This window comes from Nothoprocta perdicaria, unplaced genomic scaffold (genome assembly GCF_003342845.1).
Source record: "Nothoprocta perdicaria isolate Ctin4 unplaced genomic scaffold, notPer1 scaffold_53, whole genome shotgun sequence".
Taxonomy (NCBI): Eukaryota; Metazoa; Chordata; class Aves; order Tinamiformes; family Tinamidae; genus Nothoprocta; species Nothoprocta perdicaria.
This window is the reverse complement of record NW_020455788.1, coordinates 691,993-704,701: the sequence shown is the minus strand read 5'-3', so window position 1 is coordinate 704,701 and position 12,709 is coordinate 691,993. Positions and strand designations below refer to the sequence as shown.

At 50.4% G+C, this 12,709-nt stretch overlaps 1 protein-coding gene across 1 annotated transcript in view; it reads right to left on the bottom strand.

Annotated features, from left to right (window-relative positions):
* Window positions 1–2,346: 2,346 nt before the first annotated feature.
* ADCK1 (aarF domain containing kinase 1) overlaps window positions 2,347–12,709 on the bottom strand; it is a 60,361-nt gene continuing 49,998 nt past the window's right edge. Inside the window, exons 7-10 of the mRNA XM_026048302.1 lie at window positions 10,465–10,614; window positions 10,037–10,234; window positions 6,235–6,428; window positions 2,347–5,535 (exon numbers count right to left, since the gene is read on the bottom strand). Coding sequence (XP_025904087.1) covers window positions 5,364–5,535; window positions 6,235–6,428; window positions 10,037–10,234; window positions 10,465–10,614 — 714 coding nt within the window. The 3' untranslated portion in view covers window positions 2,347–5,363. The remainder of the gene's footprint in view (window positions 5,536–6,234; window positions 6,429–10,036; window positions 10,235–10,464; window positions 10,615–12,709) is intronic.

Genomic DNA, 12,709 nt, shown 5'->3' with positions numbered 1-12,709 from the left:
AACTGGGAGGCTGGTGCTGCCTCAATGTGTCACATATTCAATGGGATAAGCACAGTTAAGTGCACAATCATATTTTTGCCTAGCTGCGGCCTTCAGGGCTCCTTCAAGCATAGCTGACAGGGAGTGAACTGCAGCGATCCCTGAAGATGGGAGGGACTTGAGTCCCTGCATCAGGAAGACTGGTTGCAACTTGCTGAGGAGCTACAGGGAAGCACTTGGCTGGGTGCAGTTCCCGACACAGCACGTACTGAATGCCTTCAGCCGGAGAAATGCTGAGTGCTTTCTCTCTGGGGCTTGATTCTCATTACACAAAGGTCACTTAACATCCCTCTAGCTCTCTCAAGAAGCCTTCAACTGCATGTAAGCAGAAGTTATTCCTATTTTAAAGCCTGTTCCAAGCCTGAGGCAGCTTTAATGTGAAGCAATCCACAGCAAGATCCTGGAAAAGTGCACTGCCTGTTCACACAAAGCACCACAACACCGGGGTTTTGGACAGGAAAGGACTGAGAGGCTGCTGGCCACTTAAAACCACCAGCTGAACTACCCAGCCTGGCTTTTGGCCAGGACACCCATGCTCACAGTGGCCTCAGCTCCAAAAATGAACAAGAGAAACAGGCTGCAAATGCTGGTCTGGGCATTACTTCAAAAAACAACGATGAGCAATATTATCTTGTATCCGAATGCAACATTGATACAATGGGGAAAATCTGGGAGAGTGAAACCCAGATCCAAGCTCATCCTAACCACAGTGCTCACCAGTTGGCTGTGTTGAGCCAGACCCTGCCCAGCTTCGTGCTGTGGATTTACAGCATTGTGGACATGCTGGCTGCAGGGGCCTTGTCCAACCTCCTGCTCCTGGATGGACCATCACCAACACTCAAGCAGCTCAGGTATTGTCTCTGGCCACATCTTGAAAACCTCCCAGGATGGACACCTCTCTGGTTACATATCCTTGTGCTGTACTTCTCCCATGGTGAAGAAGTTTTTCTGTGTGTTCAGTCTGACTGTCCAAACCATAATTTGTGACTGTTAGCTATGCTAAAAATCATTTAATGCTGGAAAAAAAAAAAAAAAGAAAAAAGAAAAAAATGGCTCCATTGTCTCTGTAACTTCCTTTTAAACAGCTGCTAACCACTGCAATACTAATGTCATGCAAATCATTGTCCAACTCTTCAGCAGGAATGGGCAGAGTTTGAGCATCTCCTGGATCAAAGTGGATGACCCCAGATATAATTAGTCAAGGGGGAACTACCAGGCTGTAATGTGGCAATTCCTCTGTATCCTGTACAAATTGCTTCCCCTAACACTTCATCATTTACCTGTATTACACTTCAATGCTTCTAGTTGTAAGAACGAGCTCAAGCTTTGCATCCCTCTACGATATCCTTTCTGTTGATGGCTGTAAGGGAAACAGAATGGAAATTATCTATACTGAGGCATTTTATGCAGAGCATTATGGGCTGGGAGAGAAAAGGCCGAGGCGCTTGCCCTAAGCCAGGAGGAGAGGAAAGCTGAGAGGCTGCAGCGGACAGCGCGGGGCACCTTCATTCCCCACGGGGCTGGTGAAGGGGGCCAGAGCACGGTGTGCAGGAGCGGCAGGCTGCCCCGGGCACACGGCCCTGGCCTTGCAGCCCGGCAGCATCGCCCGCGGCCCCTTCTGCTCCATGGGCACCAAGGGATGGGAGAGGGACAGTCCATGTGGGCCATGGCCCCTTGGTGAGCCCAGCAGGCTGCCCTGCACACAGCCCGGCAGGCAGTGGCTCGTGCTGGCCCCGTGCCCGGCCCCCCATCAGCCCCACAGGGACAGCTGCTGGCCAGACGACCGGACCAGGAAGGTGAAATGCTGGCACGTCTCACATGGAAAGGGGCAGGAGCCACGCAAAAGCTCCATGGAGACACATGGAAAAAGGCTCAGAAATGCCTGCGTTGGGCTGTGCCTTGGCGGGGTGCCGTCGTGGGCACACGGACTCACGGAGAAAGGGAAACCAGATAGAGCATCTTGTCTGGGTGAGCTGTGCAAGCTCATCAGAGAAAGCAATGCACAAGCATTTAGCAATCACAAATCAACGGAGAGCCACAGAGGACTTTGGTATTTACTTTCCATTCCAAGAGGCCACAACTTAGTATTTCCTATTAGAGGAATATGAAATATGCCCACCAGCTTTGAATTCCAGCTCGAGCCACACTTGCAAGTACTGAGGAGTTTGTGGGCTCAGGCGTTTGCTTCAAGGCGAATGGTGAGTGCCTAAAGAGGGAGCACTGTGAGATTTCAGTCCCTTTCCAGCAGAACCATGCAGAGAACAGCCCCTGTACCAGTTGCAGGCAGGTACAGGGCAGCAGAGGCTGTCCACTGCAGGTGAAAACAGCAATAAATTCATGTTGTGGACAGAGGAGGCCAACTGCACAGAACTGATCCAGGTTACCCATGTTTAACAAACACGGATTGGAATAAGGAGGTATCTTCTCAAAATCCTTTTGACACATTCACCTTTGAGGGCTTTTGGCAAAAAGACAAGGCAGGAACGTTAAAGGGTCAAACTCTGGGTGTTTGCTTGCTCTTTCCTCAGGCAAACCCTCACTGACTGCCCTAAGGGAAGAGTGAGGGCTGAGCAACACTGGCTGAGATGGCCCACTTCTAGCACTGAAGCAGTTGTCTGGCAGAGTCTAATGTCAATAGACAAAGCTCCTTCAAACACCTCCTGCTCCCTATCTGCTGCACGCTGCCGGAAACGGCAGGCACAGGGGCTGCTGGTTCAGAGCTGGCACCTTCCTCAGGCAGCGTCATTAGCAGTCGTGTCGCTGTACTTAGATGGTGCAAAGGCGCAGGCCTGGCTGAGAGCAGGCCTGAAATCAGCATTGAATGAAAACCCCAGCTTTGAGGAGCCTCTCCACCACACAAGATGCCCTGGAGATCAGGGGTATGAGGAAGGTCTTGCTGAGAGATGACCTTTCATGCACAGATGTTTGTGAGCCCCGGACAATGCTCCAGTTAGTCTGTGCAGACGAGGCCGCTGGAACCTGCAAAGGCACCTGCAGGAGGCAGCTCCCAGGGCAGAGCAGCCGGTGACCATTCCCAGAGGGTCTCCTGGGCTTCCTTGGGTGCATGTAGACACCTTGCAGGCAGGCCCTCTACTTGTGAAGACGAGGAGACAGGTCTGCCCACAGCAGCTAACCTGGAGGCTGCAGTTGCCCAAGCAAGGCCCTGGTTCAGTGAGCCTGCTCCCATGAGCAAAGATTACTCGTGCACAGGCTGCAGGCCCCAGGGCTGCTGGGCTTCCCTGAGGTCTCGTCACTGCCATTATCCTCACTCCATTCCCAGATGGTGTCACACAGTCTGATGTGTCATTGCACAGGCGAGGGACAGCTTTGCCAGGACATTTAATCTTCTACCTGGGCTTCTTTTTTTTGCTTCTAACCAAGGCAGGAGAATTCAAGTTCTGCTTCCAACTCAGAAAAGGTCCCGAAAGCCAGTGCTGATGTCAGGGAGTTGCTCTGCACAGAAACACAGACACGCACACCCAATCACTGCCACAAGGACCTTCTGCAATCCCTGACTCACTCATGCCCCAGCAGACCGGCAGAGTCAGGTACCTTGGCGGGATTTCATCCCTTCCCTCTCCCACACAGCCGGCAAGAGCACCAGCTCATCACAAAGGACTGACACACGCACTCGCCCGCACACCAGTGCCCTGCCTCCCTTCCCACACAAACGGACACGCTGTGAGGTGGATTCTCACGCTTGTGCACACTGGGAAAAGGCAGCCTGGGATAACACTCCCATGGCTTCCACTCAGGCATTCACTGGTAGCTGATTAATGATCCTCAGCTTAATAAGCTTGGTGACGGTGAAAGCAAGTTCCCTTCCCATTCTCTGTGTCCAGCAAGGCAGTCCCTGCTCACCAGTACAGTGTCTGAGAAAGGCTGAAATGATCCGAGCAGTCTCCTCTACCCGTCCTTGCTGGCTACAGGAATCCTTGCAAGGAGCTGGGACTTCGCCTAGGATCCGAGGTAGGCCTGGTGAAAGGGAGGCCTCTGGAGGAGACTTCCCAGAACCTCCACAGCACCCTGTAGCTGCGGAGTCAGAGCCATCAGAGCTGTCACTTGTGCCACCAAGCAAGTGACAGGTTTCATCCAAAGCAGAAGCAGTGGAAGGTCACAGGCAGTGATAAGACAAAATGCCCACAGGACTGAGCACATACCTCATCGCACAGAGGATGGAGATGGTGATGTCTCATGGACGGGCTGCAGCCCACCCTCGCAGGGGGCAGGATCAGCGCTGTGAGGAGTTCTGCATCACCCCAGCAAACAGCAGCTTCGTCATCGCATCCCAACACACCTGACACAGCACCACAGGACCCTGATGTGCAGCAAAACTCTTAGGCAAAGGAACTGAGGTGGCATTTCATTTCTCTCGTAAAAAAGCATGGCCTGACATGCTCACTCAGTGCAGAGACAGAAATGGGACTAAAGTTAGAGGCCAAAATGTCAGCCTGAGTGCACAGCCAGGCATCTCTCCCCTGTAGGTCCTCAATGTAACACATTTTATTTTGCTGTGTGGCAGCACTGTATAGTACACATAATTTACCAGTAGTTTCAGAGCACTACACCGGCATTTCTCCTGAACCTTCCCTGAATTTTGGATAAGAGGCAGGACCATTATCCTTTCCTCCTTTTCACTTGTGAGGAAACAGGCCAAGAAAAGTCCAAAACCACAGAGGCACTTGCTGACAGGACTGGAGACAAACAGCCAGGCTCCCAGTCCACTACTCTCACCACTAGGTTCCTCTTTGGCTCAGGGCTGAGAGCAGATCCAATAGTTCCAGCTCTACACTAGATCACATTCCTCCTAGAGAAACTCTCCACACACCTGAACAGAAATCAGACTAAGGAGATTCTCCAATTGCTATTCAAAACCCTATCAGATTTTAAAAGGATTTACTGCCTCTCTCTGAGAGGCTGTGAAATATTTGGGGGCATTCTATGGGGGTCAGTGATTCTCTAAAATTTTGTAGGATGATTCATAAAAAAATCTCAGGAAAGGTTTTTGTTTCCTGTGCAGTCCTACTGGAATTTGTCACTAGGGTCCTGTCCAGATGGGGAAGAGAAAGACCATAAAATAGCCTGGCCTTCCCAGCACATCATATCCTCTTTCCTAAAGCATGAAACTGCAGAGCTCTGGCAGCCAGCTCCATCTCTCACTGCCACAGGGAAAGCTAATGTTGTAACAGATAGGGACAGTGCAGCATGTCACAAAGAAACAAATCCCAAAATGGCCCGTGGAATAGACAGAGCCAGTCAGAAAGCCAAACGTGCCATGGAGAGCAGGAGAGAGGAAGCGCCTGGGCCTCTCCCAGCAGTTCGTGTCAGTGTGTGGAATGGTGCATCTGGCTTAGAAGAGCAATAACCCGATTCCCCAGCCAGGACCCCTTCAACCACAGGAAGAGTTCGTACAAGTTGATCTGCCACAGGCTCAGGGTTTCTGTGAGTGAGATCTGCGCCCTTCTGTAAAGCGAGTGAGTCTTGCTCCTCTGATACCTAGAATGAAAAACAGGTGTTATATATTGCAGCATGCAGTCCTACATCTTCAGCACAAAAAATCCTCCCATTGGAGTGGGAGCATCCCATTTCTGGAGCATGATCAGCAGTGGAAGCTCTAGGGAATAGAGATTTCCCTCATGAAAACATTCCTGAGTAGCTGGGGACTGCCTTCCTGGCATAAATCTGGCTGAGGAGACCGCCTGCTCATGTGGGATCCTGGTTCTCTTCCAGTCACTCAGCCTGGAAACTCTGGGACAGCAGAAGTGAATTGACTTACAAGAGTGAGTAGGGATCAGACCCACAGATGGAAACCAACTGTCTGCTTTCTGTTCCTGGGTTTTAAGTGTCACAGTTAGTCCTGATTCCTATATCAGACTGCACAAATAGACGGCTATGAACCTGCAGATCTTTCTTACCTGCAAGTACTTTCCAGAAGGGATGCCTATAGCAGGCAGGAAGCCCATCCCCTCTTCTGCAGGGAGTTACAAGGCCAAATCCAAAACATTCTAAGGTTTCCACCCCCTCCCAGGTCCCCAGGCAGAGATGAAAGACTGGTCTTGAGAAGAGGCTAGTGGGAGTGGATGACTTGCATACATGAGAAGGGGAAGGACCTGACAAACTCGGAGAGGTCCACAGCCAAGCACAGGAGGTCAAGATCCATGTCAGACCTCTAGTGCTCAGGCAAAAAAAACTCACGTGGAAACAGCTCTGATGCAGCAGCGAGACATGTTGAGGAAGGAGCTGGCGCTGGCCCGTGTGTGCAGGGCTGACTCGATCCCTCGTAACAAGTCGTTGGTCTTCAGCAGCAGCAGCATCTGGCGGGGGACGTTGTTGAGGAGCTGGGTGATCTGGGGCAGGTAAGCAGCAGCATTGGACCGGATCTCCACGTCCTGTGGCCAGCCACGTCATGGACATGTCAGGGAGAGAGGAAAGAGAGCATGGGAAACTGCATCCAGATGTGCCTGAGATCTGTCAGGAGGAGACATTTTGCCAGACCGTAACTGTAGGACAGAAGCTTAAAAGCTCTTCCTCTTGTTGCGCTGCAGGCACCAAGCTGTCCTGAGCACTCACAGCACAGATGGAGCTCATTCTTGCCATATTCCACCAGCCCTTCGGTGAGAGAAGGCTCCCTCATCTCACTGGCAGGATTAATAACCTCTCAGGACAACAGGGCACTTGCTGCTACCTCAGTTCTTGGCCACGAGCAGCAGACAGTGATCAGGCATCACTGCCACCCTTGCGGCCTCCAGACACCTTGGCCTCCCTAGTCCAAAAGCTGAAAGAGCTGCAGGTACCACTGGACTAATCAAGAACGTGGAGAAAGCTGCAAAGCAAAGCCAGGTAGCTCCTTGTCACCCATATTTTGCCACCCATGTAACCGATGGCCTCATGTTATATTAAGCTAGCTATTTCCAAGGTCTGGTCTAGTCCTCTGTCATCAACACGCTCATCAGGGGTGAGAAAATGTAACACATACCTTCGTGGCAACCCACAAGTTTACAAAACTGTCACACTACGCCCAATTAAGGGTCCATCTGTCCGGTACGCATCTAACAACAGTCAATATCAGACGCTTGAGGAAAGGGTGTAAGAGCAAGGACATGCAGAGCAACCCTTCATGCTCTCTGCTCTACCAGCTTCCAACAAATAGCTTGCCCAAGGCAAGATCATCGGCCAGGATCACCAAATATGATGACAAACATCAGGCAAGGGTCAGGGCCACTTAAGATGGGCTTTGCTCCAAAGATAAGCAGCCTTAGCATGGAAAACAGAAAGCCCTCAGGCTTCTGCTTCCGTTTATATCTAAAAATTCACCCAGCATCTCAGTAAAGAGAGCATGGTATGGAGTTTCTAGGACATGTGCAGTGCCCCTTCATCTTGCTCCAGAGGCCATGACATGAATCAGAAAATTCAACTAAAAGTCTCTGGAAAATTTCAACACTCCAGAATCCAGCATGGCCCATGCAGAGGGTAGTTAATGTGACTTCGTCCTAAAACTTCTCCCCCAAACCTGGCAGTCTTACACTTCATGGTGGAGGACCTAACACCTACCCTTTGTAAAATTAAGATTAGTTATACAGGGACAGGGCAATGAGCTGTACAAATCTACTGTGCAGCTTGTGACAGTCAGAGATGCCTACAACTTGCAGAGCATCCCAGTTGTTTTGGTGCCCCATGCCCCGACTCCAACACTGACCACATGCACAAAGCTTCAACAACAAGAGGCTTAGCTTTCCTAAATGCCCTTCCACTGTTAGTTGTCTGAAAATCCTTCCCAGAGATTCTTATCCCTTTATCCCAACCAGCACCACTGAAAAGGCTATTTTGTTTTGCACATAGAGGTAATCTCTTGCTTTCTTTCCTATTTCTTTCCTTTTTATTTTTAGCTCCAGCTGTTTGCCCACATCACAAAACAACCACATCATCTGTCAAGAGAACTGTCATTTCACATGAAGCCTGCGCACAGGCCAACAGTGAGCTCGGCCACAGGACCTGAGAAAAGTCCCTTGGCTGCAACAGCAGAGACTGCTGCAAGATGCAGCAAAACAGCCCGATAAAATCAGCCAGGGGTAGCAGCCACCCTGAGCAGTCGGCCGCCTGGCCTGGCCTCACAGCAGCAGCAACTGCATTTCTGGCAATGTGTGCAGGTGTGTGACCAGTCTGCTCCTAAAACTCCCTGCTGATGGGACCCACATCCTCCCAGGACCATCTATACCACTGTTTCTTTAGCTTTGCCATTAAATACTGCTTTTCTCATGGTTTACCCAAATCTCCTTAGCTGAATTTTAAGCCCATTACCTTTTGCCCTGTTTGCAGCAGTCTTTGAAAGATTTGAGAATTGCTATCATGTCTCTCTTCAGCCTGTCCTTTTCTAGACTTTCTTTTCTGTCCTAGCTTGCTCAGATTCTGTTCTCGGGTGGCACCTGCCTGACATCCAGCTCTTCTTGTGGCTTCCCACGGAAATCCCACCAGCTTCATCACACCGTTCTCAGGATGCAGCACCCCAAGCCGAACACAGCTAAGCACAAGCACAGCTAAGGCTTGGTATCAGGAGAGTCACCTCCCTGTCTTATAGGCTGCTCTCTTGTCCTTATGTCCCATGCAGGCTGCCCAGAGCTCTGTGCTCACTGCCCCTGCCTACACGGTGACAAAACCTCCCAAATTCACCTCCCAGCCAAGGCAAGCAGCAGCTCATTCCCTAATGTCACCACACATGTGCTCAGCTCCCCATTAGGAGGGGCAGGATTATCCAGTTTCAGCACGAGTTGCATGGTGTCAGCAATGCAGAGCTGACTCCATAGGGGCAACGTGGCTCGGCCTGAGCTCCCCAGCCTGCACGGGGTCTCATGTGGCTGCAGGGAAGCCCCTGGCACAGTTACACAAGCCACCTTGGGATGAAGGGAGCTTTTAGCTCCGGCTCTGCACCGGCTTGTACTCAGGTCAGATCTTTGTGGAGCCATTCGGTTGTCTCCGAGCAAGCAGCTCCAGAGCTGATCAGCTGGGTACTGCTAGACACTGCTTATATTATTTCTGATAGACAGGACACTAGCCCAGGTAAGAAGTATTCATACTACTGGGGGGTTCATTACACACAGTATCTGACCTACTCATTATTGTGTATAATGGCAGTCCAGTACAGCAAATTCTGCCACATCCATCAAAATCAAACTCTGACCCAAAGGAGCTTCCAGAGGAAAATTTCACAGCATAGTGCTTAATGCTACTTAAATGAATTTCATCCCATCTACTACAAATGCAGGCAGATTAAAAACAAACCATAGGACACCAAGTGTTTCTTCACACAAAGAAACACTGGTCCATTTACTCAAGTCACATCATTATATGCTGATCGCTACCAATAGCATGGCTGATGGGGCTGCTACTATTCTTAAAAGTAGCATTCCAGGAACACTAGGAGGTGCAGAAGGATCCCAGCATGTGTAGATAGGAAAGGGGGAGAAAATTCAAGTGGCAATTTCCTAGATTTGTAGTGATTGAGTTGACAGAATTTGCAGTTAAGCAACCTTGACTCCAAGTTAATAGGGTTTCTGATTGGAAGGCAATTTCCAAGGGTTTTTAGGCATATGTATCAGTGTTAATAACCATTTACATGAATAGTGATAATGTATTATCCTTATCACGTCTTCCCACCAAGCCTTTATGTATCTTCTACCTCACCTTATCCACCTTACTGGTTCCCAGCAAGGCTGCATTCAACACTCCCCTTTTTAAGAAAGGGCTGATTTACAAACATTTCCTCTGCCAGAACTGATGAACACTTAGCCATCAAAATATTGAAAATTCAAGCGACCTATGACAAGTAAAACTGAGAAATTAAGTTGAGCCACTATAACACACATTGCAGAAGGATGTCCAGCTTTCTCCAGCTCAGTCATCAGCAGAGATACCAGGGATTGCCCAACTCACTGCAACAGCAGTGATGCAGGTTACAAAGCGGAAAGGCGCCAGAGGAGAAGGAAAGGCGCCCAGGACCTACCTCGCTGGCTGAGACCGGTGAGCGGTCGATGCCCCTGTTGACAGACTCCCAGGACCTGGCGGTGAGCATGCAGGCGAAGAGGGGATAGAGCTCCCCCGCGCCGAGCCGCCGGCTGTACCTCTGCACTCCCTTCATGTCGGCCTGGATGAGGGCCTGCCAAAGGCGGCAGTAGTCCATGCGGAATGACTCGCTCAGCACCTGGGCAGGGAAAAGCAGCCCTGGGAAGTTCATGGAGGACAAGGGACTGAGGTAGAAAGCCCCGTGCCCCAAAGCTTCTCCATGCACCCCATTTTGCAGTCAGGAAATTCCCTAAGAAGCTAACAGGAGTAATAGGAAAAAAATCATTTGTACAGTCTTCAAGACAAAGCTACAGACTAACACCCACAGGCAGCCCCACAAGCCCTGGAAGCCTCCCCATAATCACATACCTGGTAGAGACCATGGTCCAGGAGGATAATATGGGCCTTGCCAGAGGCCGGGCACTTCTTCACCAGCACATTGCCTGGGTGCGGGTCACAGTGGACAAAACCATTCACAAAGATCATTTCACTGTAGAGCTTGCCCAGATTGCGCGAGATCTGTGGGGAGGTAGGAGTCTGTCACACACTGCTGCCCAGAGCAGGACCCGCGTGTGGGTCCTGGGGGAGCAGGGGTCAGCACGTGCCCACAGTCCCAGCCACGGTTCTTGCAGCCCCTCACACTGACAGAGCCAGGCAGTGGCTGCTGGCATCCACCACAGCCTCCTTCAGGGCATGGAGGGAGGGTCTGTGCAGGGGGCATCAAGATGTTTATAGGGTCTCGGGGTACTTCAGAACATTTGCCTGGCATATGAAGGAGAAAATCTCCGTGGGAAGAATAGGTGCCTGAGAATGAGGAGGAAAACGAGGGGAAAGGAGGTAGCATTCTTGGAGCAGCTACGGAGAGTCTCTGCTTGGGCAGGTCGGAGCAGAGAGGTGGATGTTCATGGGACAGGCATGGGAAGAGCTGCTGGGGAGGACGAGGTGCCACTCAGGGGGAGATTCCTGTTTTTCCATCTACAAATAACAGTGGGGCCAAACAGAGAAGGGGTAGGGGAAGACACGGCCTGTCCATCTGCTTACCAGAATGAACATGGGTCCCCCTCCACTGCCTCTGTCACCCCATCCCCCATTTCCCTCCCCACTTTCCTCAGTCCCTTGCTAATCTGATCTACAATGTCTGTGAAGATGAAGTGGCACTGAAAGGCCATTTAAATCATCCTGTCATTGCTGAGTCCCCCCGTGCTGCTGCCTCCTTATCACCCAGTGATTTTATTCAAGTTTAAAACCTCCTAGGAGCGAGCAACCACACACAGGAGCGGCGGGATCACTGCGAGCAGATCCCCTCCCCACACACCAACCCAGCAGCCCCAGCCTGGCACCCAGTCCCTGTCCCTCCCCACCATCAGAGGCGCACGTGCTCCACAACGAAGTGCAGAACAAGCAGTTAGGAGACCATAGCAATGAATTATCCTTATTGCAGCATCAGCAGCAATAGGCAACCCTCCCCACAAGCAGAGGTTGTGAAAGAGGCAGCGGGGATACAAAAGACAGGGCATCCTGCAGCTGTGGACTACTCCGAAGACAGCAGGCTACCCTTATGTGCCCTGGCAAGGAGGGCTGGGAAAAGCCAGCAGTGGAGCAGGTTGCTCAGAGAGGTTGTGCAGCCTCCACCCTGCACTGGATAAAGCCTTCATCACCCTCCCATCATCATTATACTGAGTAAGGAGCACGGACCGCTGCTGACCAGCTTGCTTGCTGGATGGGAGACACGGCTATTCCAAACACCTGGAGCATCCACGAGCTCTGGAGCTGGTAATATGCTTGGCACGGCTCTGTGCTTGCATACTAGCACCAAGATCATTATTATTATTATTATTACTACTGACAATGCACATGTCACTGTGCAGGTATTCACAGCTAGAAGTCTGCTGTTTCGTGCCCATATGTTTTTTGGAGCATGTCTTGGTACTTGAAGTGTTTACAGGCTCTTCTAGAGAGGGGAGATGAGTAGCAGCACATCATTTACTAAATGAATCACAAGCCAACAAGAAAGTGTGTTTTTCTTTTTTCTTTTGAATATTCATAGGACTAAGATTCTTGAAAAACTTTTGGAAAATCCATGGGAGGAACCTGCCATCTACATCACCACACTTCTCATACATGCTGATCCCTGTTACTTTTTCCAGCAGTGTCTCACCACTAGTGACATTGATTCCATCCTTATTGAGAAGGCCACCAGAAAAATAGTCTGTAATACAGGGAATCCACTTTGGAAGAATGTACTTAGGCAATTTGAGGAAACATTAAAATCTGCTACTCAGAGGGAGAGAGGAATTCAGCATGCACTTGGGCTGTGTAAGACCTCGGGGTGAAGGTGCATCGCAAATTAGACAAAAGGTTGCAATGATTTATGGAAGCCTAGACCAAAGTAAACACACGGCCATTCTGTTATGACACAGAGAGGTCATGGTTCCTTTCCCTGTTTAGCATCCAGCACAACGAAGCCCTTCCCCTTACTGGGGTCTCCTAGTACTGCTCTGCTGCACATGATGAAAAATAATAATCGCCCTTGGAATCCTGCATTTGCTTCAAGACACCTCATTAAGAGAGAGACACTGACAACATCGAGTGAGTTTGGAGAAAGCAAATAAAC